At 43.4% G+C, this 27,777-nt stretch overlaps 1 protein-coding gene across 1 annotated transcript in view; it reads left to right on the top strand.

Moving 5' to 3' along the window:
• auts2a (activator of transcription and developmental regulator AUTS2 a) overlaps positions 1-27,777 on the top strand; it is a gene marked incomplete at its 5' end in the record, with an annotated part of 289,507 nt that overhangs the window by 126,312 nt on the left and 135,418 nt on the right. The window contains one exon of the mRNA XM_079172246.1: positions 2,687-2,782. Within this exon, the coding sequence (XP_079028372.1) occupies positions 2,687-2,782 (96 nt within the window). The remainder of the gene's footprint in view (positions 1-2,686; positions 2,783-27,777) is intronic.

The raw sequence follows: 27,777 nt of genomic DNA, 5'->3' as shown, positions 1-27,777 counted from the left end.
CCACACTCATCTTTCCCCAAAACACATTTGAACCACTCTGAAGTCTGTAAACCATCAACAATTCTAAATGTTATTTTTTTACTTTATAGTAAACAATTGAAATGATTAGGAAATAACAGATTGTATTTTATTGATTAAAACAAATCTTGTAATTAATGGTTTTAATGATGTATTATAAACTGTTCAAACTGCTCATAATTAATCTCTAATATCTATTTTATATTGCTGTGAAAATATATCTTTCAAACAACTGGATTTATTAAAGTTTCTCACCAACACTACATTTTACGGGATTACATGTGAACACATCGTGATAACGTTATAAAATGATCTTCGCCCAATACTGCCTGAACGCATCATAATGTAACCAAACAGAACCTTCTGTCTCTTCGTTTCAATTTAAACACGGATTGGTTGTTTACAAAGTAACATTATCAGAGATCGGCGAACAGAAAAGCATGAATGCTGAGGTCCTGATCGCATATTTTACTGAATATTGGAGGATAACCATCGTCAGTAAAACTTTATTTCACACTGCGGTGGTTAACGTTAAACTGTGTAATTAATCCACGGTTCACATGCGTGCCGAACGGCAAGGGGGGATGCATACGGATCACGCATCAACCGTGGTCTAGCCCTGACCGCCAGCATTCCCTCCATTTGTCTTAGACAGACATTAATCACGGCATAAAACAAAATGAATTCATCATGTGAACCTCAGAAAGGGGAGAGCGGATGAAGAGGAAAAAAACACACAATTCTCTGAAGTAATTTAAGGGAGCTCAAGGGGAAATTAAAGGGAACAAGCTGAGGGATACGTTTTCAAATAGCTGTGTAATCAGGTCTCGAGCTATGTAATAGCCCTGAAAGATGAGCCGCTCTTTATTGGAATGTCTTTATTAGACATGTTCTTCAGACATTACACACAGATTTAAATTTGTGCAAGATTTCTGATTTCATGGAGTACTTTCCCACTGATAAGCCAGGATACGGCAATGTGATTATGCGGTCTCACCACTGCAGAGTCGGCGTGATACCACATTGATTAATAAAAGACAAATCTCTATATCGCTCCCACACTTGCCAGATTATATGTTTTATAAGCCTAACAGATCTGAGTTTGGTTTTGGGCTGTGAATATGTGATGCAGGAGTCAGCAGCGGCTTTCAGGAAGGTGTGTGTGTGTGTGTGTGAGTGTGTGTGCACACATTCATAAATGCATGAGTAGGCTGCCCGGTGATGTCGGCAGGGACACAGGCTGGTTAATAAATATTATAGGTCAACATGTTTTGATGAAGGAGCTGCAGACTGGGGCGTAAACAGCGTCCCTCGCCCTCTCTTCAAGGATCAGTTCACAGGCCAGGGTGGATGAGATATTATTCCCTCTTTTCTCTCTAAAAAATATGTAAACTCCCCTCAGACAAACTGGCATTTACAAGAAAAAGAGAAAAATGTGCCCCTGGTTTTTGTGGGAATAAAACGTGTCGGAGGTAATTACTGCTATCACAGCGCAGGCCATCGGTGTGCATGTGTCTGTGCGTGTGCCACGTTTGGTTTCGTCTCAGGCCACATAGACACACACTGACACACACAGGTACACACGCATATTCAGACGCATGCACGCGCGTTGTAGAGCAGGCCTGTCAGGCATTCCCAGTGCTCAAACTCTCTTATCACGTTCAGCACTCTGGCGAATCCACCCGCCTTCCACCCATCATGCAATTCTCCCAAGGAATAGGATTCCTTTCACACCGCTAATGGCTACAGAAAAGGGAACATTTTCATTTTAATTACCCGCTCAACTCAGGGGTTCTTTTGGTATTCCCACACCTTGTGCCCTTTCATCGCGCTAAATGATGGCCGGTACCTGAAAAGAGAATTGTGAAGGAGAGGTAAAACAAACAGATACTGTAGCACTGTCTCTGCCCCTTCAGAGCAGGACTGGGAGGGGAAAGGAGAGTGCCATCATCTTCTAGTCCAAGTCCTTTGTGTGTTGCAGTGCCACGCTCTGCTTCTCCTATTAGTTGGCAGAGCAGCCGTTGACTGCGCTGTCCCATAAAGCATTTTTTTATGCGCTTTGAAATGAAACCTGCGGCGTTTGTCTGGTCTGCAAGGAGCAGCATGGGAGCTTCAGAGGACATCAATCGCGGACTTGGACAGCGAGTACGGGCCCCACCTCCTTCCACTCAGCGCCGCACTCCCAGGAGTCTTTTATTGTTCTACAGATTTTGAAGGGCCTCAGATGCTCGCGGATTGGCACGTCCCCCCCTTTATTCTCGTCATTTCGCTGCATCTCGAACAGAGCGTCTAGAGGATGACACTTGCCGAGCTCCTGCTGCCTCGGCATGTGGTGTCTGCTTGGAAGGGATAGCGGCTCCATTTGAAGGTTCTGGAGGGGTCTTTGTCCCTGTTCTCTATTTCGTGGGCTGAGAGGAGTTTCATACTGCGAGATCAGATGGTGTCTATCATTGGCAGGCGGAGTGATGGCTGCTGAATAGGCCCCGAAATGTGACAGATTTACAGAGACAGCGCCGCAGCTCCTGCCAGCTCTCACATATTCATGAGCCGATTTCTGTGGGATGCCTTCCCATCGCCAGCTTTATCCATGTAAAGCTCTAAACTGCAGTGTTAACAGTTTTACTTCATGTTGTTAACCCTTGGTCTCCTTGTGTGTTGTGTTTGGCAGCTGAAGCCAGGGCAGAACAACTGTAAGGGCAGCGACAGCGAGAGCGGAGAGTCCAAGCCTTCCGTCAGGAGCAGCTCCAGAGACAGAGTGACAGACGTGAGTACATTAACATATCGGGTCACTGCTTCACTGGTAGTCTGAACTTTCAAATTCAAAAATCATAGTACATTACCAGCATTTCAAATATAATCAAAAACTACAACAAAGAAGAAAAGATTGGACCGAATAATTAGAAGTCTGAGCAAATATTTACTAACCATTGTCAAAGTCCCAATAGCATCTCAGTGGTACTTAAAGGTTCCCTGTGGAGTTTAAAAAAAGTGATCAATCAACAAAACGGTATTATAAGAAGTTATCAGATAGACGTGAGAGTTGTGGCAGCCTCCACAACTTTAAGTTGAATGAACAAGTGATAAGTTCACAGAACTGACTGACTGTAGTGACAACCAAGTAACTTCTGGACATGAATGATATATAATGGTTGGATAGGAAGTAGTAGTAGTAGAAGTTTCACAGTTTGCACTTCAAATAAAGATTTACTAAATCCGAAGCAAATGAATCAGCATGAATTATTCATTAGTTGCGATGCTTGTGGAACAACCTGTGCCTTGACAGGAAACGGCGTCATGTGGGCAGTAAGATACTTGAGTTCATCAACCTTCACGTCAAACTACTTCATCATTCCACGTAACAGTAAAAACATTCAGAGCTCAAGAGAATTTATTTGTTTTTCTCAATCAGTGCATGTTCTTTCAGCACAAACATCTATAAACTGTACTTCAGTTTCATAACTGAAGAGTCATTATGTGAATGTGGCCTTGCACCTTTGGTATGTCACAGACAAAAGGTAAGTTATGAATGTCATATAATCAATTCTGTCAGGATTTCTTTCTGGTGTTGAACCAGAACTAAATCTGAAATGTTGGAGTACTTCAGGTGAAGAGCACTATTTTTATCCTGCAGTCACACACACACACACACACACACACACACACACACACACACACACACACACACACTCTCTCTTTATGACTTATACAAAAAAAGACACCACTTACTCCCGTCCTCGTGGCTTGTGGGGGAGCTGAAGGCGAGCATTAACAGAGCGGCTATGAGTCGCCGCGCCCTGTGACATATTCCAAGACGTGAAGCGAGCAGGCTCGAGGGACCTCGCTGCCACACACCCTGCCCTTTGATTTGTGTGGAGAATCTACAGTGAAGCAATCAGATATCTGGCCATAATTAAAGCTGTCAGTTGGGAGGCGAGCTAGTCTTTGAGAAAGACATGGCCCAACAACTGAGGCAAAACGGATTCTGCGTGTAGCTTCACGATGCTTCACTGGGCATGAAATGAAATAAGTAATGTGATGTTGACAACAGAAATTGAAATGATACTCGCTGATTCCTGTCTGACTGCACTGTGACTGTGCAGCACTATACCAGGACAAACATACAGCCTATGGAGGGTTGCTTCACTGTGACTGTCACACAGAATCATAAAAGCATCCATGATCTCTACTAACTAAAACCAAACTACTGCAACATAGGTACAATGTTAAAGCATCATTAAATGCAGTTTCATTATGCATAATGGTTCATGTCATATTAAGGGAACCAGGATTACCTTATGGCGGTTGTCACAACTATTTTTGATGCCTTAAATGGAACACCAAATATCCATTAAAATACCACCTGCAACTATTCTAATATATGTTTATAGGCTTTTGCTCCATGTCATTTCTTTAATCATTGTTAAATATTCATAATCCTAAAAGCCTGAACTGGCAACCGTATATTCTGACTTGGCCTCATTGGCCAACCATGTCTCCCCGTTTAGATGACATCACTTTGATGATTTGCACTTGGACTCATTACACACTAATGAAACATGTTTAGACAGTTACATCATGTTATGGTCTGTTACCCTCACGATCGCTGCTTCACATTCATCTTATTTGGGTTTGAATATTGTGTGTGAAGTCGGTCCCTGAAATGAAGATAATTAGCAGCACCAGCCGATGTGTTTACTCTGATTTATTGGAACGTTGTCCTAAATTCCAAATTGTCTCCGTAATATTAATTTGAGAATATCCGGTTTCTTCAAGCAGAAACTTTCCCCGCTCGCGACTTGTTCTCAGGGAGCATCCATCGCCCTCTCTATGATCACTTCCACCTGAGCTGACATCTCAGCCACTCAGAACACTCTGGAGGATAGAAGGAACGGCAGCTCTGGTTCTCCCCGTGTCGCCTGGTCAAGACACCCCACAGGAGACTGAGCATGTCTTCGGAGGAGCTGCTGAAAGCTGGGCAGCATGAAGACAGACTTTTAGACCCCCATGTCACCTCAGATTGGTCACACATCTCTGGTCCCCACAGGTTTCTGAACAAGTCCTCTCCAGCCGTGCTGTAAAAACCCACTTCACACGTTGCCGGAGGTGCAAGTTGTAGCTTTTGTAGCAGAGCTGTGAAAGGAGGAGGAACAAGAAAATGGAGAGTGTATAAAAAAAAGAAGAAAAAAAACAGTTTCGCTTTTGCATAGATTCTTTAGTTTTTGTTTATTTTTGTAGTTATTTAATACAGTTAATACTGTAAAATAGTTACAGATGAAGGTAGACGTATGTCCAGGTGACACATGAAAGCCTGTAGCCATTCCTCTGCTATGGAGGTCAATGTGCTTGTTCCACTCAAATGTATTTTGATTGCACAACACTGCACAATGCTACTGGACTGCTCATGTGGTTCAGCTGCACAGAGATGCTCCCTCCCAGTGCAAAAACAAAGAGAAAGCATCTAAGTCACTCGTTAGTACCAGGGAGCGGTGTGAGACAGGAGCTAGCTTTGACCCGAGCTGTTCGTTAGACCCAACAGTTCGCTAATGGTATTTGCAGTAGCACTCCCTTCCCCTCACGGAGCGACCGCGCTCCGATGAAGCAGATGAACTGAGTTTGCCGATCAGGCACTGGCTGGCAGGGAAGACTGAGGCCAGAGGAGGTCAGGCCTGGCAGCCTCCTCTCTCCCGCTCGCCTTCCCTCCTCACTCCGTCCTGCCAGCTCATTAAGGCCTACAAATGGCACATCAGCTCGGCTGTGTTTGCCTCAACCCCAAACCCCAGCTAAATTGGCAGGCTTAGCCGCATTTGCTCTGAAGCGCCGGGTTCCCTTTTGGTTTCGTTTGAAGCCGTCCACATCCCCCCACCGCACCCTGCCCCAGTCAGTCTGGGTGGCAGGCATTCAGGCAGGCGGCAGTGCTGAGCAGAGGGAGTCTGCTGGATCAGGCAGGGCAGGGAGCTTGGGATGAATCACTCCCGTTTAGTCTCTGCGGCAAGGGGTGAAATGCCATCATTACCCGGCTGCCTATCAAATAAATTGGCAATTACGGGCCTGGGATTGCGAGTAAACAGCATGTTACTCCTTTTTTTCCACCCAAGGGTCTTGATGAGAGGCGGGTGCATTAGAGGGAAGCTCTGGAGTACTGGGTCAGAGCCCGCCAGTCAGTGTTAGCCAGCCTGATGAGAGGCACAAGAGGCAGACTATAATGAATGCACCTCTATATTTCAGTGGCCATTTTTATCGTCAGCCATAGCTTCCTGTTGAGTAAAGTCTGCCTGTCAAATTGAAACACATGCGATGCTGTCTAATGCTTTTGGACCGCACCTTTTCTTAGTATGCTATGTGGATACCTTCCTGTAACAAAGGGTAATGACATGTGTGTTGGTCCGGTTAGATGGGTTGTAACACTAATATTAATACTAGCACTTTATTGGTGTTAGTCCAGACAGTTTTGGATACTGTTTTTCTTGACTGAAATGTAAATGTGAAAATTGTGGGTTCCTGAAAGCCACACTCGTGTGTGCTGGCTCCCCTCGCACGAGAAGGTTTTCTTGCGGTGAGATCTTGGAAAGTTGTTTTTTAATGAAACATCTGGAAGTGATATTGTTAAAAGTCAAGCACATCGTCTTCCCCTGCTTTTGAAGCGGTTTCAACCCAAACACAGCTAAAGTCTCTCTTAAGGCTAGTAAAACGGAACGCCGTTATTACTGGCTTTCTGCTGAAAACATGACAACGCATTCAGAATCCTGTGTGCTTGTGGTGAAACCATTTCAAATACTCAAATTACAGCTTTTGGAAACAGATTAATGTCATAAAGTATACTCTGTTGCTGTAAAAAACAACACTACTATGATTGAATTTGCTGGAGCATAGCAAGGCTGTACATAGTATTTTGTCCTTGACCTCCGAGCACAGTCCTTTCCTTTAAGCTTCTTGTCTGAACTGAATCTCACTGTCCAAGTGAACTGCTTATGTAATCCCACCTCCTCAGTACATTCTCCAATTATTTCCTGACACTCTGATGTAAATGAGGTCGCAGTCCCCCTACATGTCCAGATATGCTGGCCAATTTGCTCGACACAGAACTTGTAATTGCTTGCATCAATTATCCGTCTCTTTCTCTCCCTGCCTCTCAATCATTTGAAATGTTTCCTATTAGAGACAAGCATTTAGATATGGAAGTAGGAATGTTGTACCTATAATTAGCTCATTATCACGGGATCGTTCTCGTCGCTGAGGCACCAGTGTGTGCATAGTGACAGTGTGAAATGAGCAGCAGCTGCCGTGCAGGGACCACTTGGTGGTCTTTTTTGACTGTCTAATGAGTTTTGAGGAGTGATGTAAACAAGTCGGGGCAGATTGAAATACTAAAGACAATAGAAATAAAGACAAAGCATTTATTATCCTAACCTGGTGTCCTATAAATAACAGTTACTTCCTCAAAAATACACATCATATAGATAACAACAAGAAAAACAGTTTACTAAATACCCAAACATCCCAAAAAAAGAGAGTCTAAGCTTTGGAGTGTGTGTGGGGGGGGAGATGAGAAAAGGTTTCAGCCTTATTTTAAAAGAAGTTAGAGTTGGGAGTGTAATAGCTGAAGGCAGTTGAACCAGCTTTTTATCTAATACTTTGAACAGTGAAGAGGCCAGCTCAGGAAGCCCTGAGAGATCAAATTGACTGGTATCTAGTAGGAGAGGTAAATGTTTTACTGCTAAAGTCATCCATCTCTGTGATCAAATATGAACTCATTTAATGCTCAAGGTTTTGACAGGATGACTCACTCTTTGATTCATGCCATCTGGGGTTCCTATTAATTCATGAGGAACACCTGGAACACATTGTAGAACATTTCTTTCCCCCGCGGGCTACCTATCGCTCAAGTCCTGTGTGGGGAAGAGATCATGTCCACAAGGCCTCATTCCCAGGTCCTCAAATAAGGATGCTTTGTCACGGCCCTCGGCTGCTGATGACAATGCACAGGGCACTCTTTAGCATCTGAATGAGACCCATCGAGCTTGTACTCACATTCGTGGCAATATTAGACACGATCAACCACTCTGGAAGTCAGTTGCCGGAGTATAAAGAGAGACAAAGTCCTCAAACACATGACTTTCACCCAGGAGACCACCGTTTGTATCTCGTGTGGAACCAAAAGTCGTCATAGAGGTATTTACATTGACTACTGAACTTGCGTGTGCTAGCTAACTTAAGTAACATAGGTGCTCATTTTAACACACACCACAATGTTTTCCCAACCAAGTAGTTTTGTTTGAATTCACAACGTTGACCTGCAACAGTAGTGGAGCAGTGTGTTAGAAAGTGAGGCAAGGGCTGCTGGCCAAGCGTCCGTATGTGACGAGTTGGGAACGAGGACGGGTTGGTCCACAATAAGAGCTTTGCACCTTATTTTTCTTAGTCGTTATGCCAGGTTCTGTTATTCACTGCACAGTCAGCGTGCCAGATGATCCAGACAAGAGATCACTTGAATTGCCTCCGCCTTTGACTTTAAATCAACCTGATGAATAGACTGTCTCTCAGGAAGTAGCCAGACATGCTTATTACCACCTCTGGCACTCCAAATCAAGCCCCCCCCCTTTTTTTTCCTCTCGTCTCCCTCCCTTTTATTTCTTTTTCCCATATTCTCTCACATCGCCTGCAGTCGGGGTTGTCAGGGACAGATTGTGACACTTTGTGACATGGCAGTCGGGCAAAATTATGCTGCGCCTCCGTCGCCCTGCCAGTACCCCAGCAGCCGAATGTCCGTCAGGGGCCTGTGAGAGGTCCCGCCGGATGGCTCGTCTCTACAAGTGCTCGGGGCACGCCTGCCTCCCTGCCTACGTTCACAAGTGTTTAACTCAGACTCGGCTGCATCTACTCTCCAGAAATATAATTAGAATGAGAGAGGCGCAGTGTGATTGTCTGCAGTGACCTCTGAGCAGCCCTCAGGTTGAGATTACATGGCACTAGTTTATATCTGCTAATTATTTACCACAGCTAGAGGCCTTGAACACAAAATACAATTTGGGGAGTCAGAGGAACATTGTGACCTTTGCTGTTGTTATGTTACTGTATACCAAGCAAAATAAGACGCTTTAATTGTTGAAATTGATACAGAGTGAGGTCGGTGTGGTAAATACTGTTCAGGCTGATGCTGACTCAATGCAATCCTTCAGTGCTGTGGATGATAAATCTATTCTTATGGAAGATTAATGGACTGGAGAAGTGGTGTTGAATGTCATTGTTGAAGGTTGAAAGTATTGAGCGCCTGAATCCTATCCATATGTTTTCAGGAATGACATAAATAGGCCCAGCCGGAATCCATTTTGACTTATCAAGCTTAAACCAGTGCCAGAGCCACGCGATACTTGCCAAGTATTCAGGCTCTGAGGCTTCCAATAACAAATCCTATTCCACATAATTTCCACTGAAATTGGCCGTGGCCATGTGCTGCCACCCTGCTTTTGCTTTTGCCGTGCGTCCCGCAGCTCTTGGCTACGTATTACTTCCGCATTCCCTGTAACCCAACCCTGTAGCCCCAATTTTCGCTGTCATACCGGGCCCTGGTGAGGGAGTCTCTCTGCTCTTTGTTCCAGCCTTTACAGCGTGGAGGCTGTTCCGGTGGGGTAAGTTGAATAAGTGGAGCCCGGAGGAATCTCTACAAAGGTCTCACTCTGATTGGATGCATGCAGAGCCCAAGGAGAGAGTGCCGGTTGCCATAGCAATGAGAGCAATGTGGGAACTGGCTGCATGGAGGAGAAAGGGGAAGTGGTGCTTTCTTTTGTGATGGGAGGTCTTCATCGACTAGCATTTCGCTTTATGAATACAAACCGGCCAACACGCACGTAAACACAAATACATACGCAAAGGCACACCGGCGGCATTACACGCACCTTTTTACCCCCCAAGGAGAAGCTGAGCTAGAGTGCATACTTCAATCACAATGGCCTGGTAGGGGTGTACTGGGGCCCACGCTGGGAGCCAGAGAAAACACAATCAGACACACCGGGAGTCCAGAACCATCTCCCCATCATAAACATGATTACTGGCCATTCACTGCTACATATCGCTTACCTCTCCTGAGCCAACAAATCATCCTTACCCTCTCTCCTGGCTCATCACAGCCACTATAAACAAAGAAATGACGTAAGTTTCTTTCTCTTTACCGCTTTTTTTTTTGGTTTGCTGCTTCCATCCCAGTCTGACTTTGAGAAGATTTCTCTAGTTCTTTAACCCTTCAGCATTCAGGCCGCATGAATATCCATGGTGTGATGCAAACCTCTCTGAGGAGCATATGTTTGTGTTCATGTGTGTGTTTTTGTATATGTGTATCCCTGGTGTGTGTATGTTTACACCGTGGAGTTTAGCTGCCGGCTTTAGAAGCTGTGTGGGAGGGTTGAGGTCTGTGTGTGTTGTGTCGAGCCTTGTTGAGTTTGTAGTGGCTCAGAACGCTGTATGGGGATTACACAGGAAGGTCCGCTGGTCCACGAACTCAGTCCAATCTGTCATGTCTATTGGCCAAACACTGCAGTTGAATATACATCCCCTCTCATGCATGGGATCCTGCTGTTGTTGAATCGAAATCAAATGGAATGGTAAGGTGCCTAGAGAATCCCAGCCCTGCTGCTCTCCACAAACAATATCGCTTTCTGTTATGCAGCAATGTGTGTGTGATCCGCTTTTCATCAGCTTTGTTGAGGTGACACAAAGTCAAAATTCAATAAACACCCTATTCAGTATATAATAGGGAGATGCACAATGCAACAAAGACCGATGTCATGATTGTGAATATGCAGCCCATAATCAGATTTGTCCAGGTTTAAGTTTTCCCCAATCCTGGTGCTCTAAAATACTTGCTGTGTAATGTTGTTTGTATTGTGCTATCCGTAGCTTTCTGTGTATGCTTATTATATGCTATATGCTATGTTGCAGGTGAACTAGAGCGTGTGAGGACAGTGGTTTGGATATAAACTGGCTCTATACTGTAACAGACTATGTTTTTATCGAAATCATCAAATTACCACATTTAATTTTCTGCTTTTCAACCCTTGATTGTCCTGCGCTAGATTCAATCCACCCCGGAGTTTGTAAACAGAGGTAAATACAGGATGGTAAATGAAATAGTTTTTCTGTTTAGGGATTTTGCCAATGATACAAAAGTTACTTTGGCAGTTAAAACGTCTGTTATGTGCCACCAGGACATGTGTTGTTCTAAAGATGGCTTACATGATTCAAATCAAGAAACCACTGCTTTCACTTTTGTGTTTTGCTTTGTGAAATAAAAAAATACTGTAAACGTGATCATTCGCATTGGAAAACAGCACAGTAATATGACATATAATAGTATGTTTTGCATGTGCTTTGAAGTGATCTTTTTGACGGATCCTACTTTGTAACGCTGTGCATCACAGCCATTCTTTCCCCCTGTGCTGGAGAAGGCCATGTTGTTTCTTATTCAAGGCGTCTGACAGGATTACTGTGAGGCATTGGATGTCACATCGCTTCTATTTCAGAAGCCAGTGCAATTTCCCTTAAACCACAAGGAAACAGCACTAACAATAAATAAATAAATAGATAGTGTAGATAGATGGACAGACAGACACATAGATAAGACAGACCGAGATAGTGCCCCTGGAATTACAGTTGCAGAAGATTATTCCAGAGACATTATTTCCCTCAAGTCGTGGGCTTAAGTCAAATTTGGAAGAGAAATGAAATTGCCAGCAGTGAAAAACCAGACTAGGTAGGAGTTCATGAGTAGAGAAATAACATTTTCATTTGTTTCTGCCCCAGTGGGAGACGAGCAGCCTTTCAGTAAATAGAGACAGCTATGAGAAATGATTTTTTTGGTCAGTGGGATATTGTTTTAACGTGCACTTATCCATCTGCAATCTAGATGGCAGGCCTCAGGAATCCACAGGATGGCCATTCGACTGTTGTTTTTATGACACACAAGTGTTGGCCTCGTCTCGCCTCCAATTGTGTCTGTTAGTGTCCCATTTCCAGTGGAGATTCCGTCCTGTGTTGTTGTTTTTTTAACTCCCTTTGTTAAGAGCAACCAGCTGATGCTACAGTACTCTTTGGATTTCAGACTTTCTATATTGAGCTTGGCTGGGAATTGAAATGAAAAATTCAATCCTGGCTTCTGAGATTGTCATCTCCCGCCGCACGAGCTAGTAGGGGCACCGTACAGTATTGTTGTGTTTTCCACTGCAATAATAATACATCAAGTATGGTGCATTAAAGAGAGATTGGCACAGGGTATCAGTTTTGGTAGATTCTTTTCTGTTGTTGTTGCCAGCACTGTTCCGTTGTGTTTCTCTGTGTTTTGTGTTTGGAGCCCAGTTTGCCTGCGGTAACAATGTGTCATTCCTCCCTTTGTGGTGTCGAGAGTTTCTCAACTTGTCACATGCATTGTCTTTATCGCAACTAACATTTGATATCTTTGTCTTGTCATATCCGGTTTGTTGTATTGTACTTTCTTGACAATAGTGTACGTGCACCTGGATGAATGGTCACGCTGTGTCACCTCGGTTAAGTGTTATCTGGTTTCAAAGAGTTATCCGGGGGATTATTGGGGGATTACTTCCACTGTCGTAAACTGCAGCTGTCGCCTTGTGTGAGATGTCTGATCAATGAATGTGTTTCTATTTACTCTATTGAAGTTATTTATAAGGTGCGTTACAATTCATGATTAATCTGCAGGAGCCAAGCTTTGATCCAGAGCTGTCAGCAGTGATGTACTCCCAGGTGATTACGTCTACTTCCTGTCATCCACTATCAGCCAACACATAAAGCACTTGTCACACGGCCCATTCTGACTATGGTTGATATTGACAGCAGAATTGAATAAATGTATGCAATAAGAAGATTAGTGTTTCCCAAGAGGCACGCGTCCCCCTGCTGCATTCATTCCTGATGAGGCGCGCTGAGCCTTTTTGAGCGACTCGTTTCATCCATGCAAATCCCATCTCTGACTACACACTGTGTAAATAGAAAAGAGCGATGAAGATTAATCTGCTGGCCATCTTAAACGGAACAGCAGCGGTCTCACAGGGAAGCAGAGGTGAAATTGCACTTGGACTTTTTGTTGAAACACGTTCTGCATAATCGTATATTCGCTCCACTTTGCATTGCATATGGGTATCAGTCGACCCCCGCCACGGCGCGTCTCAGACCCGGGGCCACTAGAGCAGGGTTTCTGCTCTAATAAAGAGACACTTTACAGGAGAGATTTGTCTCCATCTTCTCCCCCACAGCTTCTGCCACTATTGCTCCTTGTGAGGAAATTGGCAAAATAAGTAAGTCCGGAGTCATGGCTCATGTTTGGTAATATGAGGAAGCATGAGTACGATTTTGCAAAGAAGTTCTCATGACAGCAGAAATTACCACTATGTACAGAATGTGTGCCTGTTTTTTGTTCTTTTTCATGCCCCCGTTTTCCTTAAAAGCCCACCTTTATAACGGACAGTACAGTTGGTTGCAGTGCACTGGTGTTAAGTCTTCTGTATACTAATTAGATGATTGGCTCCGACCAGTTTAAAGTGAGTCACATCAGCTGTGTTGGGTAGCAGTAAGGGGTCAGGGGCCACATAGTACAGGGGATTGGATGGGATTAACCTTGGCCTGCCCCCTTGGCCCCGGGCCCAGAAGGCCCAGGAAGAGGGGAATTAGCCAAGCTAGGCCGGGCCATCTGATTCCAAGCCCTCATCCAATTACTGCCTTATCTGCTCGCCAAATGAGATCAATGCATGGAGGGCAGGGAGACCTGGCAGGCTGGCGAAGGTGCGATAATCAGCAGTTGGGAGCACGGCACTTAACTCCCCTGTGTCCCTGAAAGAGCCAGAGCATGTGTTAGGAGCACCACTCACTGCCATTAGCTCTCGGTGCCTGCTGGAACCTGACCTGCACTTTGCATGAGGACAACCTGGTGTAGTGCATTCAGGCATCTTTGCTTTTTGTGTTCGAGTACTGCACTTAGTAAGATGAATAATGTGCATAATTACAGTTTTTCCTCTTATCCTTGGTGAATCTACCCAGCAGATTACACTGGCTAAAAGGGTATAGTGGAGAGGGGGGGGATTGCGATTGCTTTGTATATGTATTGCTTATGAAAGGCCCTTCTAAGCCTTTTACAGAGGTTAAGAACAACCCTGCACAGTTAATATAGTCCACTGTTAATTTTCTTGTCAATTAGGGAGAAAAACACATTTTTGACGTTTATGAGGCGCAATTATGAAAATATTTGACCTCTGTGTGCCATGAAAGCAGACACTTCTGCTCGTTACCTGCACTTCTTGAAATGGAGTTGGTTAAATGTGACTGTTGAAATATGTTAAATGATGTTTTATCAGTGGTGGTCCTCATGTGATGGTCCTCACTGAGTGACTCCTGTTCGCCACAACTTTAATACATTACTCAGGGCTGAATATTTCTAGACTTAAAAGCTCACAGAGAGAACTATAGAATTCAAACTTTATTCAGACTAGTAACTAACACATTGATGACAGACAGCTGCCATTAACCTGCACTTAACAATAAGAAGCACCTGATCCTGGAGAGAGTGGATTGATTTGGAACCGTGTCATCAAAAGGGAAGTTTTGAGAGAAAAAGTCTTTTGGCTGAGCCTTTACATGATATAAAGCTCTTCATATTTATTCCTGATATTTCTGCCATGCCAGTGATTGTATTGCACCACTGGTGTGTCCCTTAGCCATCTGGAGGACCGTTCTGTGCCCGCAGTATGGCCGGAGAGGGACCCATTCTGGTGAATTTATGTTCGGCTATCTCTTCCCGCGCTTGTGTTCTCGGCACAACTATCCATCGGAGAGCAATAGGAAGCCCTGAAAGAGTGTCTGTCCTCAGCTGTGGCCCTTCGATTGTACATCCACTATTACCCTGCAGTCGTCCCCCTCCCACCTGTCCCTGGCCGCTCATCCTCTTCTCAGCCCAGTTAGATTAAAGTCCTCTTAAATTCACCGCAGCAGGCCGGCCGCACAGGGAGAGCTGGCATCGCAGGGGCCCTCTGACAATCAGCACCCGGCTAGAAAGCACTAATGAGTGCTGGGAGGGGAGGAGAGGGCGTTGGCGGATTGCACACAGACAGCAGCAGTTGGAGGGGGTTGTTAGGTAACGAGGCAGTGGGCTGGCATGTTGCTGGGCTGGGTCCAGTGCAGCACTGACTAGATTAGCTTCCAGGGGGCAGAGCTGCAGTCAGTTTGGGAAAATATCACAGCCCATTAGTTAGGAGCAATGAAATGGAGTCAACTTCTGGGACTCCATTAGGCACGCTGCGCTTAGGCAGACAGCGTCCCTCGGTGTGATGTTGCTATTCTGGAAGGATTGAGCACAGAGATATAATTGGACTGGGGAAATCAAGCAAGTTTCAGTGGTCCTGGTGGGGCTCTCAGACAGAAAATGAGAACACAGGCCTTTGTATTTTCTCTCCCTGTTAGCTTTACAGCTTTTTGAAAAACGGGAGAGAAAAGGCAGCCAGTGTGCTTGGGTTTTTATTTTCATTTTTATGTCTCATCTCTCTCCGTCTCTGCAGCCCTGCCTCTCTGTCAGCCCCCTCCTCCTTCTGCTTTTCTTACTGGATTTAACCATCTGCTTTAAATTCATTTTTTTTTCATTTGTGGCTCCGGCTCTGGCTAACCCTAAGCTAAACAATATGCATTTATTCATCCGTGCCTTTCTCTAAGCATTGATGAGACTGAGGATTGTGCTTGATAATAAACATGGCTTAGTCTAACACAGGCTGCTTGCTAAGCCTCGCAAGGCTGTTTACTGCAGATCAGTGCCAGCCAACTCCACTAGTTTGGAACATACAACCACATCCATGAAAGCAATGCCCACGTATAGTATGCCATGTTTTTCCTCCTCCTCCTGAAATGCCCTTTCTCCAACAGTGAGCTCTGGATAGCTAGCTGACATTTTGGACCCTTATAGGCGCACAACTGCAATGTAGAGAGAGCGGACAGGCCTCGGTGCTTCACGTAATTGATGTGCCGTTTTTAGCACCAGCGTGGGACGTCTCCATCCCTCCAATTTCTAACGGGCATGCCTCACTTGGTTTGCCTAAAACGCTTGATGGACTGTGTCCTAAATAAAGGACATTTTCCCAATTCTCCGAGTTAATATAATTCTCAGCAGCAGTCCATCATACTCTTCTCATGCCTTTAGTGTAGTGCCTGGAGAGTAATTGGATGGAGTCTCTCATGGCGTATTGCCGGAGTCTTCATCGCTGCTTTATCAAGCATTTATGTTTACGCAGACTGACATGTTAGCCAATTTATTGTTGCTGTAAGGGCAAAAGAATCCAGTGACGTGTAAATATAGAATATCACTGTTAAGTAAGCTATTTATCAGGGACTTACTGAAGCTTTTTCTAGGGATAAGTAGGAGATCAATCAGGATCTATCCATTTACTCTAATTGGCTTTGTGAGGGATTGATGAGTATCATTCTTTTCATTGAGATAAGCAGACAAGCAGTCGCTATAGTCCAAATACCTGTGTTCATCTGCTTAATACTTTTAGAGACAATTGATGAGCTGAAACATGCTAATGCCTGATTCGCTGAGATACTGCTCGACAAAAGGAGAGCGCGACATCTATCTTGCTCTGGCCTTTGTCCGTTCTATTCGTAGAATGATATGCCCATAGCAGCAGAGTGTTGACATTTGTGCACCTCTTGGGAACACGTCACCGTGAATGTTATCAGCACCTTAAAGACAGCCCTCAGCCCCCGTACATCCCTGGTAGGCACTCTCAGCCCCTGCCTCAAAGGGCACACCCCACCTCAACCTTCCACCCCTGACCCGTCTGCCAGCCTGAAGAAAGGGCCCCTGACAGCTCTTTTGATGGCGGGGGGGAGGAGGGGGGGCGGCTTGTAAAGAATAGGTGAAATGGAGGGTAAAAAGGGGGCCAGACATTTGAAATGTCTGCACTGAGATCTAATCAGGTTGTAGTGGCTGTGGCCCCCTTTTTTTTTGTAAAGTAGCACCGCGACATTACAGTGAGCAGCCTCTCCCGGGTCCAGGCCTCACAGGGCGTCTCATGTCAGCTCCCCCACCCCCTCCCCGAGTAACCCTCTGGAACACATCATCCACCTCAGTCCCTGCTCTGGATTTATTCCCCCCCTAAAGCCGCCTTGACAGGTTTGTTATCTGTTCAACCGGTCGGCGAGCCCTGGAGAGTCGCAGCACTGGCAGTTAGGAAGGGGAATGCTACAGGAGAAGCGGGGCAAGTAAATGTCAAGTGAACCGCCAAGGATGGATATTATAGCTTCTGGGGACCACAGACAGACAGAGAGAGGGAGGAAGGGAGACACGGTCTGTCTGTTTTACAGCTCACCGCTCAACATGGCAGTCTGTACTGAATTCTCTTCTATCGATTTCCAGAACACCTAGACTCTTCCTTTATGTGCAAGTTACAATTATATGACGCACCCTTCAAGACGGCAGATAAGCTGGTAAAAACAAAGGATTATCACAGAAAATCGAAGAATAATATAAAATCATTATGACTTATAATAATAATCAAATATTTATCCTAATCTCTACTCTTGGCCATAGATAGATTTATGGTTGCTTGGTGAACTACAAGCAGGTAAATAATGAGATTTCTGTTTTGTTGCTTACCTCACGTTCTATTACAACCAACCCTGCATTGTCAATTGTGTTTCGAGAGAGACGTATTTTGTCCAGCATTACCTTTGTTTTTTGACGTATATGTCAAACTGCCCAGAAGTCCGCGCAGGAAGGAAGACAAGGTGGATGTTTTTGTTTTATGTTGCTTGGATTGGTCAGACAAACAGGACTTTCACCCTGTTCATGTCCCGTATGAAACCAAAAGTCTACATTAATAACTTGTTTTAATTTACATCCATAAATGAAATACCATAACAAACACTAATTTCAAGCCCACACATGATGTTTTACTAAATCAACCCAAGTAGTTATGTTATGCTGAAACAAAACCAAGTCATTTTGTTGCATTTTTTTGTTCAGTTTCACTTTACAACATTAACCACGTGTTTAAAACTGCGACTGTGATCTGAGAGACAATATCTTTCCCTCGAATGCAGTTTAGTTGTACGGGAACGTAATGTCGGACGTAGGGTTGGCTAATAACGATACCAGTCTCTGCTTATACCTTAACTTTATAAAAAGGAATGATTTCATTTTGCAGTCTCTTGGCAAAGTACACAACTATGTAAATCGGAACATGGCTCTGATTATGACGAGGCACCAAAAGTATAAATCTAGATGTTTACTTTTGTTTCACTGACGTCTAATTGAATTTGGAATCTGTGAGCAAATGTGTGCGCACCACATGTGAGGTTTCCTCTTTGGCCCCTCAGAGTTGAATACCTACTTTAATATAAAACATACCTTTAGCAGTAAGACTATATGCATTAGCATTAATACAAGCACAGCTTATGATGCACTGAAAGATTTTTCATCTGCTGTTTTTATTAAAAACAATGAATGTTGTTTGTATGACTCATATCCCCTTCAAATACCCAAACTTGATTTTATTATAAAACCCAGAACTTGTTCTTTAACGTTGATCTTCTGAAAAATAGTGGCGTATCGTGTCAAACTAAGTTTCTAATCAGTTTAACTCCAAACATCGGATTGGCAGACAGCAGTCTTATTCCATGAGCTTGGAATCATAAGGTTCTGTGTGGGAGGAGAGCAGCTCTGGGATACTAAGCATCAAAGATTTGATATAACTGTGAAACTGTCTGCTACTTTCTATATTTTGGGATATTTTTAACCCCCCAAAATAACACAGCTCTAAGTCTAAAGTAGCATTTATGGGTTCATAGGAGGAATTTTAATAAAAGAGAAGTCAAATGGATCCTTACAATGCTGATCTCACAAATGACCAGCGTTCACCGAGGGTTCATTACATCCAGCATACCTGCTTTGGATTTGGATTGAGTGGATTTTTTTGTCCAGTGGGAAAGGGGCAAAGTAATGACTCAGTCTGTAAAGTGTATAAAGCAATTAGCTTGGTCACCTAAGTTTTTGCTCTTTCATCTTGAATGTCTTTTATCACAAATGATTACTGATGCATAATGACATTACTGCCATTTAGTAAGTCTTCAAGTATTGCCATCTAACAGCATTTACAGCGGTGTTATTAAACCCGTCACACTCGTTCCTTCACATGCTCATTTTGACCACGTAATCTTGTAGAGAGGAATCCTCAGGTGTATTTTGGGAATGAGTTTTCTGTGCAACAGGAGCTGTTTTTTCCTCTTGATTAACTGACTTCCTAATAAGGCTTGTCACAACAGCTTCCACCCTCTGGACCTCCAGCGGTATCTATTCTTGTGCCCGATCACCTGAGCTGATTTGATGTTCCAACCTTGCATATGTGCTGCTTGTACGTTTGTGATAAATTTGTTCTGTTTCACATGTTTTAACATTCAATCTTTCACCTGTTAGTCCTCTCATCCTCCTTCCATGCTCCGAGAGGAGAATAGGATCTAAATTGTGCGATAATTTCTCTGGCCTTAATTGCATGGCTCCAGTGAAAGCTTTGCTGCTCTCCCCAATCCTTTTAGAACTACTTAAACGTTCCGCTCGGGTGTGGATTAGTGGATAATGGGCCCAGCAGCAGGCCAGGTACAAGCTATTGAAGTGTTCCTGAGATAGCCTTGGTGGGCCCCAGGGGTAGAGGGGGAGGGTTCATTGTTGGTGTGACAGTTTGGCTGAGTGGATTACATGCAGTTTAAGGGACTGTATTGGATTGGGTCTGTGCCCAATTATCCTCTTGGATTACAAGTGAGTAACCTCCTATCCCAATTTCCAGTGCACCAGGTGAAGCCTATAGGATCCTGCTGCTGGGCGTTCGCAGTAACCATTTAGCAACTGAGCCCAAAGTTAAAGTAGGCATATTCACAGCATGACACAACAGCAAAAATTCCACTACTTTTGTGATGATTATAATTGAGCATGAAACTGCTTTACCTACTTATCAGATGGTTACATATTTGATTCAAAGCATGTTTTGGCCACAGGTCATCGTGTCTAAAGGTATACTCAGACTGCATAACATGTGCAATTGTTTAAAGGGAGACTAATCCTACACAATCATAATTAAGAGTACTAGTAATAACTAGTATATAGTTGTATAACGTCTTCTGTGGATCTGGATGGAGCTTCTGGGAAAAACACTCCCTGAAGTTGGATGATGTCTTTTGGTTAATCTAGTCTGTCGAATGCCACGTTCATGTTATCGTAATAACAAGCTTACGACTTGTGAATAGTGCATGCTTTAATTTCCAAGTCGTAAATATGAGCTTTTCCTGAAAGCTCTGATATATCCGTGTTGTCACTTTCTAAAACGGAACTAAAACAAATATGTTTTTATATCGTCAGTGTACAGTATTTTAATATTCACAAGGCTAACTCTGTAAACCGTCTTGAAGACTTGCCCATTCCATGTCCTTAATTGTAAATCTTTCCCATTTTTTTGCCATCCATCCCATATGACATGACTGTCATAACACTCGAGTTGCATTATGTTTGTGTGATTGTTGGATCCTGTGTTTTTGGAGCTCATCCCATACTAAGAACAAAAAGTCATGATATCTCGGCATCTGCTGGGCTGATTTGTCTTTGATGTATTGCGTCTCCTGTGTGTCCCCAACATTACAAACGTACAGTACTGAATATGTGGAGTACTCTTCCATGAGTAATTCTGATAGACGATGTTGGTGTTAAGAGTCGGACATACTATACATATTCAGTTTAGCTCTGTAATAAAGTAGGTGTCCTCTGGTGCTTATTTATTTGCCTTTTTGTAGCCTCACAAAGTTAGAAATACATTATCCAAATGAAAGTGAATTCCTTCTTCCTCAGTCTCCATGTTCGTGTAACATTGCCAGGATTGACGATCTCAAATGCTGTTCTTGGGGGGGAAAGGTACACTCACTCCCCCCTATCCAGAAATATCTGCTTGGATAATGGATGTCTCATTTTTTACAATCAAATCACGAGTTATGCAGTAATTTGAGCCACTCCATGAGTCGCCGCTGTGTTGTGTGAGTGCATTAAAGAATATTTGCCATCCATTCATCATGAGATGGAATATTCACAGAGGCTCACAGGGAGTTGGTGTTCCTCTCTCTCTGGATTTGGTCTGAAATCTGTGAAATAGCTTCACGACATTGCTGAGTCAAAAGAAAGGTCAATATGTCGCGAAGAGATATGAATGTGATTTGTCTGTTGTTTTTTTGCTTTTCTCTTGCCTGTCATTTTATTCTTGGTTATTAAATCTCTCTTTGCCTAGAATGAATATGAACAAGTTTTGAATTATTTGAATTTGCACCCTTTTAGCTAAATATAGATCGTCTTTGTGGACAGTGTGCAAAGCTGTATTTTAGATTTTAATTGATATCCCCCTGTATCAACAGCAAAGTAGAAGCGTCCATGTTCAGCCCTCCCTTCCAGCCTCCACCTGACGTTGCTTCTCATATTGGGAGCTGTCAGAGCCTGCTGTCACCCCCCCCCCCCCTTGTTACTTTTTTTGCTGGATACTTGCAAGTGGATAGCAATGAGTCCCCTGGCTGCGCTCATCTGATTCCATCAAGAAGAGGAGAAAAGCACCACAGCGCCTTGGGAATATTGTGCCTGAAAATGGTAATTTGCCAGCTCGAGCAAATCCTCGGGGAGCAGGGAAGATGAAGAGTAGACAGATTTCACTTGCTTTATTTATTAAATTTGATAACCGGTACAGGCCTCCAGAGAGGCAAAAACATTCTGCTGCGTGTCATTCAGTAGGAAGTAGAGAATATGGTGGAGATCCGTCATAGACAGCCTCCCAGTCATTCAGTCAGACTGATGTCAGGCATCACTGGGGCCGACAACCACCTTCATTTATGTGGTACCCTCAAACCTCTCGGACAGAAAACGCTTTATTAAATGGCTCAACATTTGGCTCCCTGGTATACTTTGCAGTATTGTTTCACATCCTTTGTGAATAGCTCAAGGATGTTACTCCTAAACTCTATCAGCCAAATCTATGAAGTTGAATTATGTAGAAGCGGGTCAATAATTCAAAATGACCTTTCCCATGCTTGATGTCTATGAGGGACAGTACATGGCTACTGAGCCTCCCCCTGGGCTGGCCTTATGTTAAAGAGGAAGTAAGCTAATTGATTGGCTGACAGGCGCTGTTTGGTGTCAGGCAAGCAAAAAGGCTACCTCCAGTCTCGGCTCCCCCAGGCTATTATTTAATACATCTGTGTTGTTCTCAGTTTCCTCCCTTTGTCCAGGAAAAGCTCCCTGCCCTCTCAGTCCTCAGAGGGCTCCTCAGTGACACTTCACACGACTCAGAAAGGAGGGGGAAGAGAGAAACATAGCCACAAAGCCATACTTGAGAGGTATCACTTTGCAATCGGCCCGTCTCCCGGCTCTGGCGTCTCATTTGTTCTGTGTGCTGATGTGCATCAGGGCTCCAGGGCAAGGTGATAGTCTCCAGGGACGAGTTGCAAAAGGAAAGTTACCTGAGGAGATAAGACGGCAAAGGGGAAGGGGGGACGGGGGGACGGGGGACCCTTTCCTGCGCTCTGGATCTTTGTGTTTCGGCAAAAACCAGTAGCAGCAGTTTAGCAGTACCCCTGCAGAAACTTGACTGCAGAGCCAGAGGTCCTTGAATGGGTTGGCTTTGAATGGCTGGGGTCTGTTGAATGTGCTCTGCTTGAATAAGAGCTCTTTGACAAGTGAGGGCATTTTAATTCTCCCGTGCTCCTCTGCTGTTATCAGCACGGCTGACTCTATATGCTGGAGGAGTAACCAGTATTCTCTGATGGCACTTGTTTATGTTTATGGAAGGAGACTCTTCGTGTTTGAAATGCTCATTAGGTTGTGTTGGGCCTAAATAGCTTCTACTTTTCCCGCTCACAAAAGGCGTGGATTGCCTCATAAAATATGAGTAAAAATCTCTCACAGAAGTATTGTAAAAGAAAAACATGTAATTATGAATGTGTACTGTACATGGAGGACAAAAACGTCAGCATAGTAAGTGATTGACACACCACACCTACAAGCAGTTGTAATATTTAATCCCTCCCGTTGACTTCCTGAGCCTTTTAATTCTTCAAAATATAGGAGCTCATATAGTTTTTGTAATTAACAAATCACAATTTAATCCGCAGTGCATGACAATTCAATTTGTTGATTGCCCTCCACCCTCCTCTCTTCGTCTATTTAGGAGCGGGGAAAGAAGGGAAAGAAAAATAATCTCGTTGAATGTATTAATTCAACATGATGAATCCTGTATTCAAGTCAGTGGAGTGAATAATTAAAATTAGCTGATAAAACTTTCAGCAGAATTACTTTGCCGAAATTGCTGAACAGATGTGTCATTTTAATGAAAATCCACAGCCAAGCGCCTTTCCTCCTTCGACTCTGTCGGATGAAAATATTATTCCCATGGCACATTCTTAATTTGGTGGCAAATACACTGGCAGCCATCTCCGGAAGGGTGGGTGTGAGCGGGTGGAGAGAGAGGAAGAGCAACTTGTCACAATTAGTAACTTGATTTCTCCCCCTGCATGCAGTAACAGCTATCTACAGTAATTCACAGCACTCCATTGTTCCAGCAAGTCCCAAGGAGGACTTATTAAAATGCAATAATCTCCCTATTTAAACAGAAACAATAACCATTAGAATTCCCGCAGATCTAAAACAGAGCGTAAGCCCCCATCTGCTGTGAATGATTAGAGTCTTGACGAGGGAATTTAATTTGCAACATTCAAAGATGGGAATCTGAGCAGATCTCCCCTCCGAGGCTCTCACCCTCATACTCATTTGCCTCTCGCTTTATTTGTCTTTTTAATTATTTATTTAGCTGCCACTAACGTCGCTCTAGAGAGCGGCCATTGGATGCATTCAGGCTAAACAACAACATGCTTTACAGAGCTGCAGCCCTTCAGTGTTTTATTATAACATGCTGTGAATGTGATGAAGCATTTTCATACACTCTGAAGTAAATGCATGACATGTAGCATATGGGAGAGGTAAGATAGTAGTTAAATCATCTATTTGAAAATGTCTCAACCAAACATCCTCCAACACAGATAATGCATAATCAGTCTGTGCTAGCTAGCAGAAGATGTCCATTGTTCTGTCTGTCTGTCCTATTGTCCAACTCATTGGTCAAAATCTAGACAGCTTGACAACCACCTGACTTGGTATAAATATCTCTGTCCCCAGAATAATGCACAAATTCGTCAGTACACAGGGTTTAGTGGACACTCCAGACTCTAGGTGGCGCTAGTGAGCTTTGGACATTTAACATCTGTCATTCCAAACTTTGTTTATTTAACATCCCTTGCATTACTTTAATAAGAGAACAAGACTGAAGATTCAAAAGCCATGCTAGCGGCCTTGTTAGGCTACAAGCACAGCAACGCTTTGAGCTAAATGCTAACGTCAGTATGCCAACATGCAAACAATGAGAAGTGTCAGCATGCACTTGCTAACTAGTACAACACATAGTACAGCTGAGGATGATGGGAAATTCTTTGCAGGTATTTTGCAGGTCCAAAGTAGTGGACAGAGTGAAACCTTGACCTGATGGTGGTGCTTTATGAAAAGCTAAAGGATGAACAAAGTTATTAGAACTCATTCTCTGGGCCATTGACCCAGTAGCTGTTGAGATATTTCAGTCTGGATAAAAGTGGTGGACTGACTACAGACGGTCTGCTTTTCCCTGCATCTGTATATTTAATCAAGTAGAATTGAAAATAAAATGCAGCAGGGAGATTTGTGTGAGCCCACTTAAGCTGAAAAGTTCTCCTTTAGAAACCGTACTGAATGGCTCGTCTGAATCTTCAGACTACGTAAGGTGAACGTCTGACGCTTTAATTCCTCATTCATTTCTGTTCTGTTATATTGACATTCGCTCAGATCTATCCAGACTGCAAAAGCTGAAAAGAAAAGACGGATGTTACTTCAAGACAAATAAAATATCTGCTGATGGCAAAATTTGCTGATGCTTGATTACTTTTTTAACACCACTGGTAGGGAAGCAAAGTTGGCTCCCACAGTGGTGTCACAGCTTCATAATGTTTATTTACTGTAGGAGTCATGGTCTGGCTGTAGAAGACAATTTATCATTCCACATCGTGACCCCACCCCTGACCCACCATCGTCAGTTATTGTCAAGAAAGGAGGCTACTCAGTGAAAGATTTGTAGAGGTTTGTGTCTCACCTCCAGACATGAAAGGCCATTGCGTCCTTCTTGCTTGGCTCTAAAAGTAAACGTAGACCATTTGAACTGCCGTTAATTATTTTCATACTCATGGTCAACCCACTATGATCTTTGCGCTTGTGATAAGCAGGTATATTGAGTTCATACCACAGGAGCCACAACGTCACAAAGGCAATGTTCTCAATGTTCCACCCACACCGTCACGATAATGGATCGCTCCTCCTTTCTGTAAGGCTTTAAATCCACATATTTCTCTGTAATCAGCAATTGTGCAAAGTCTCTTAGCCCTCATTTTGCTGGCACGACTTCAGAGCCAGCTCTCAAATCTTGAGGATTGTTGCACAGGTGCACAGCTTGCTGGCGGTACCGTGCTCCACCACTCATTTGTGGATGGCGATAGCATCAATCCATAGAGGCACAGCGGTTCTTCATCATTTCAAATGACAGCTGAAAAAGGAGAGCTGCACCCTCCATACTGCACCTCAGCAGGCTAAAACGTAGCAGGTGCAATGCTAAATATATATTAAAAAGTGCCTTACTCTGCAAGTTGCTGTATTCCCATGGGCTCCTCGTGCTACTGATCTCTCTACCTGGTATCATCCATTTCTGGTTGCTGGTGTTCCGAGCAAATCTTAATTCCAGTCTCTGGTTTGCAGTGTGCCCTAGAGACTTCTGATAATGAGCTCGGAGGTTAAAAAAAAGTGGAGTGCCAGTCCCAGAAGGTGTTGTTGAGTTATGGATGGGATGGGGGGGAGATCCAGAGACCCTCCAGAGACCCAGTTAGGGCCAAACCTTTGGCGGAAGGCATATTATTCCCCAATTTGAAAGGAAAGCTGGGCCATTTTGAATTGTAGCTAATTGGCACTCAATAGAGGAAGACTTCAGAGGGAAACCATTATTTTCCATGTAATAGTCCCAGCAAAAAGGTCCGTTAAATGTGCTATACGCGCCATAGCATTTAAAAGTTAATGAATAGATGTCCTTGACTTGGTTTATTTCATCATAACTCACATTAATATAGAAATCTCTATATTCATGTTATTGATGATATTAAAAAGGCACTGACCTAAAGGTTGGCTTCTAATGATGTCATTGTTAATCATTCCTGCAGTCTTCTACGTTGAATCAAACTGGGTGCCCTTTTAATGCGTGGGTTGAATTGTACAGCATGGGAACTATCAAACGCAAACACTTAACGGCTTTATCTAATCAATATGAAACATGTCACATCCCTCCCACTAGTGTCTCCTATTCACTTGGAGGTGTAGACAGTGTAGTGTGGTTTCACTGTGTTCAGTTAATACTGCTTCACATGTGTGTCCCCACCAGCCCAGCTACTGTACATGGGAGTGAACATTTAGCTCTGTCTGGTGCAGTGAACTGGGATCATTCTTTTAGGTTGTAAGGCACCATCAGGCTTCACTTAAACGCTGCTTTACGAACAAAATGTCACAAATAAATACATAGATATAAATGTACTAACTTATTTATTATTAAAATGATAAATCGCACAACGGCAACTTTGAAAAAAATCCTTTTAACTGATTAGTTTTCAAAGATGTGTTCACTTAAAAACACAGAATTGAATGACTATAGTAAATCATTTTGAGTTCAAATATGTGCAATTATGTCATAAACAGCCCCCCAGCATCTGGTAATTTTGTTGACCAATTAACCCGAGATGAGCTGCAGACGTTGGTTTGATTTGGCAGAGCTTATGTGCTTTGTCAACATTAGTTTTCTCACTGCAGGGCTGGTCGGTGGACCAACATTGCAGTAGATCCACCGTGTCACAGTCAAACACTGACTCTGTCCGAGGCCCAGTGTGTGTCCCAACAGCTGAAAGACACATGTGATGTACAGTAGAGAATGAGATACAGTGCAGTTACCCTTTGTGTCGAGGTTAAAGCGGTAATGCCTTATGGACAGGGAACAAATCTGGCGAAAGACTCTTACAATAGGCTATGATTAATTCTGCATCAGTTTTATTGGCTCTCTGGTATTTTTCTACACTCGGGAACATGTTTTAGACACTGCAGTATACTCTCTCGTCTACGCATTTCATAGGTGTTTGCTGTTACAAGATTACTTAAGTTATGTTTCTTCATGGTCATTCATCCTTTTTTGCGTATTGATATGCATGTTAGTAACATATTAATTAATTAGTAATGCACTTAAACACGTAACATTTTATTTTGCATTGTATCTTCTCCCAATAGCCTCCTTATTACTGCTTGTAAGCATGAAAGGACCATTTAGTTTAGTAGAATATTAGTACTAAGCTTAGATCAGCTGGATCAGCTATTTGGATTTGTGTAAAATACCGTTAAATATGATGTACTATTATGTCAAGAACGTAGTTTTTATGTCAACATTGGTGGGGACACATTGAGCAGTGAAAATGTTTCTTTACTTCCTGAATTCTGGTGAATATGAATGCATCAGCTTATGGTGGAAATGCCTTTATTTATGTAAAGGTGACAATTCAAATCTGAAAATAGAATAGAATATAATGCTGCACAGC

Source organism: Pholis gunnellus, assembly GCF_910591455.1.
Source record: "Pholis gunnellus genome assembly, chromosome: 13".
In the NCBI taxonomy this organism is placed as follows: Eukaryota; Metazoa; Chordata; class Actinopteri; order Perciformes; family Pholidae; genus Pholis; species Pholis gunnellus.
Note: the sequence above shows the minus strand (reverse complement) of the source record. Positions and strands in the feature narration are given on the sequence as shown.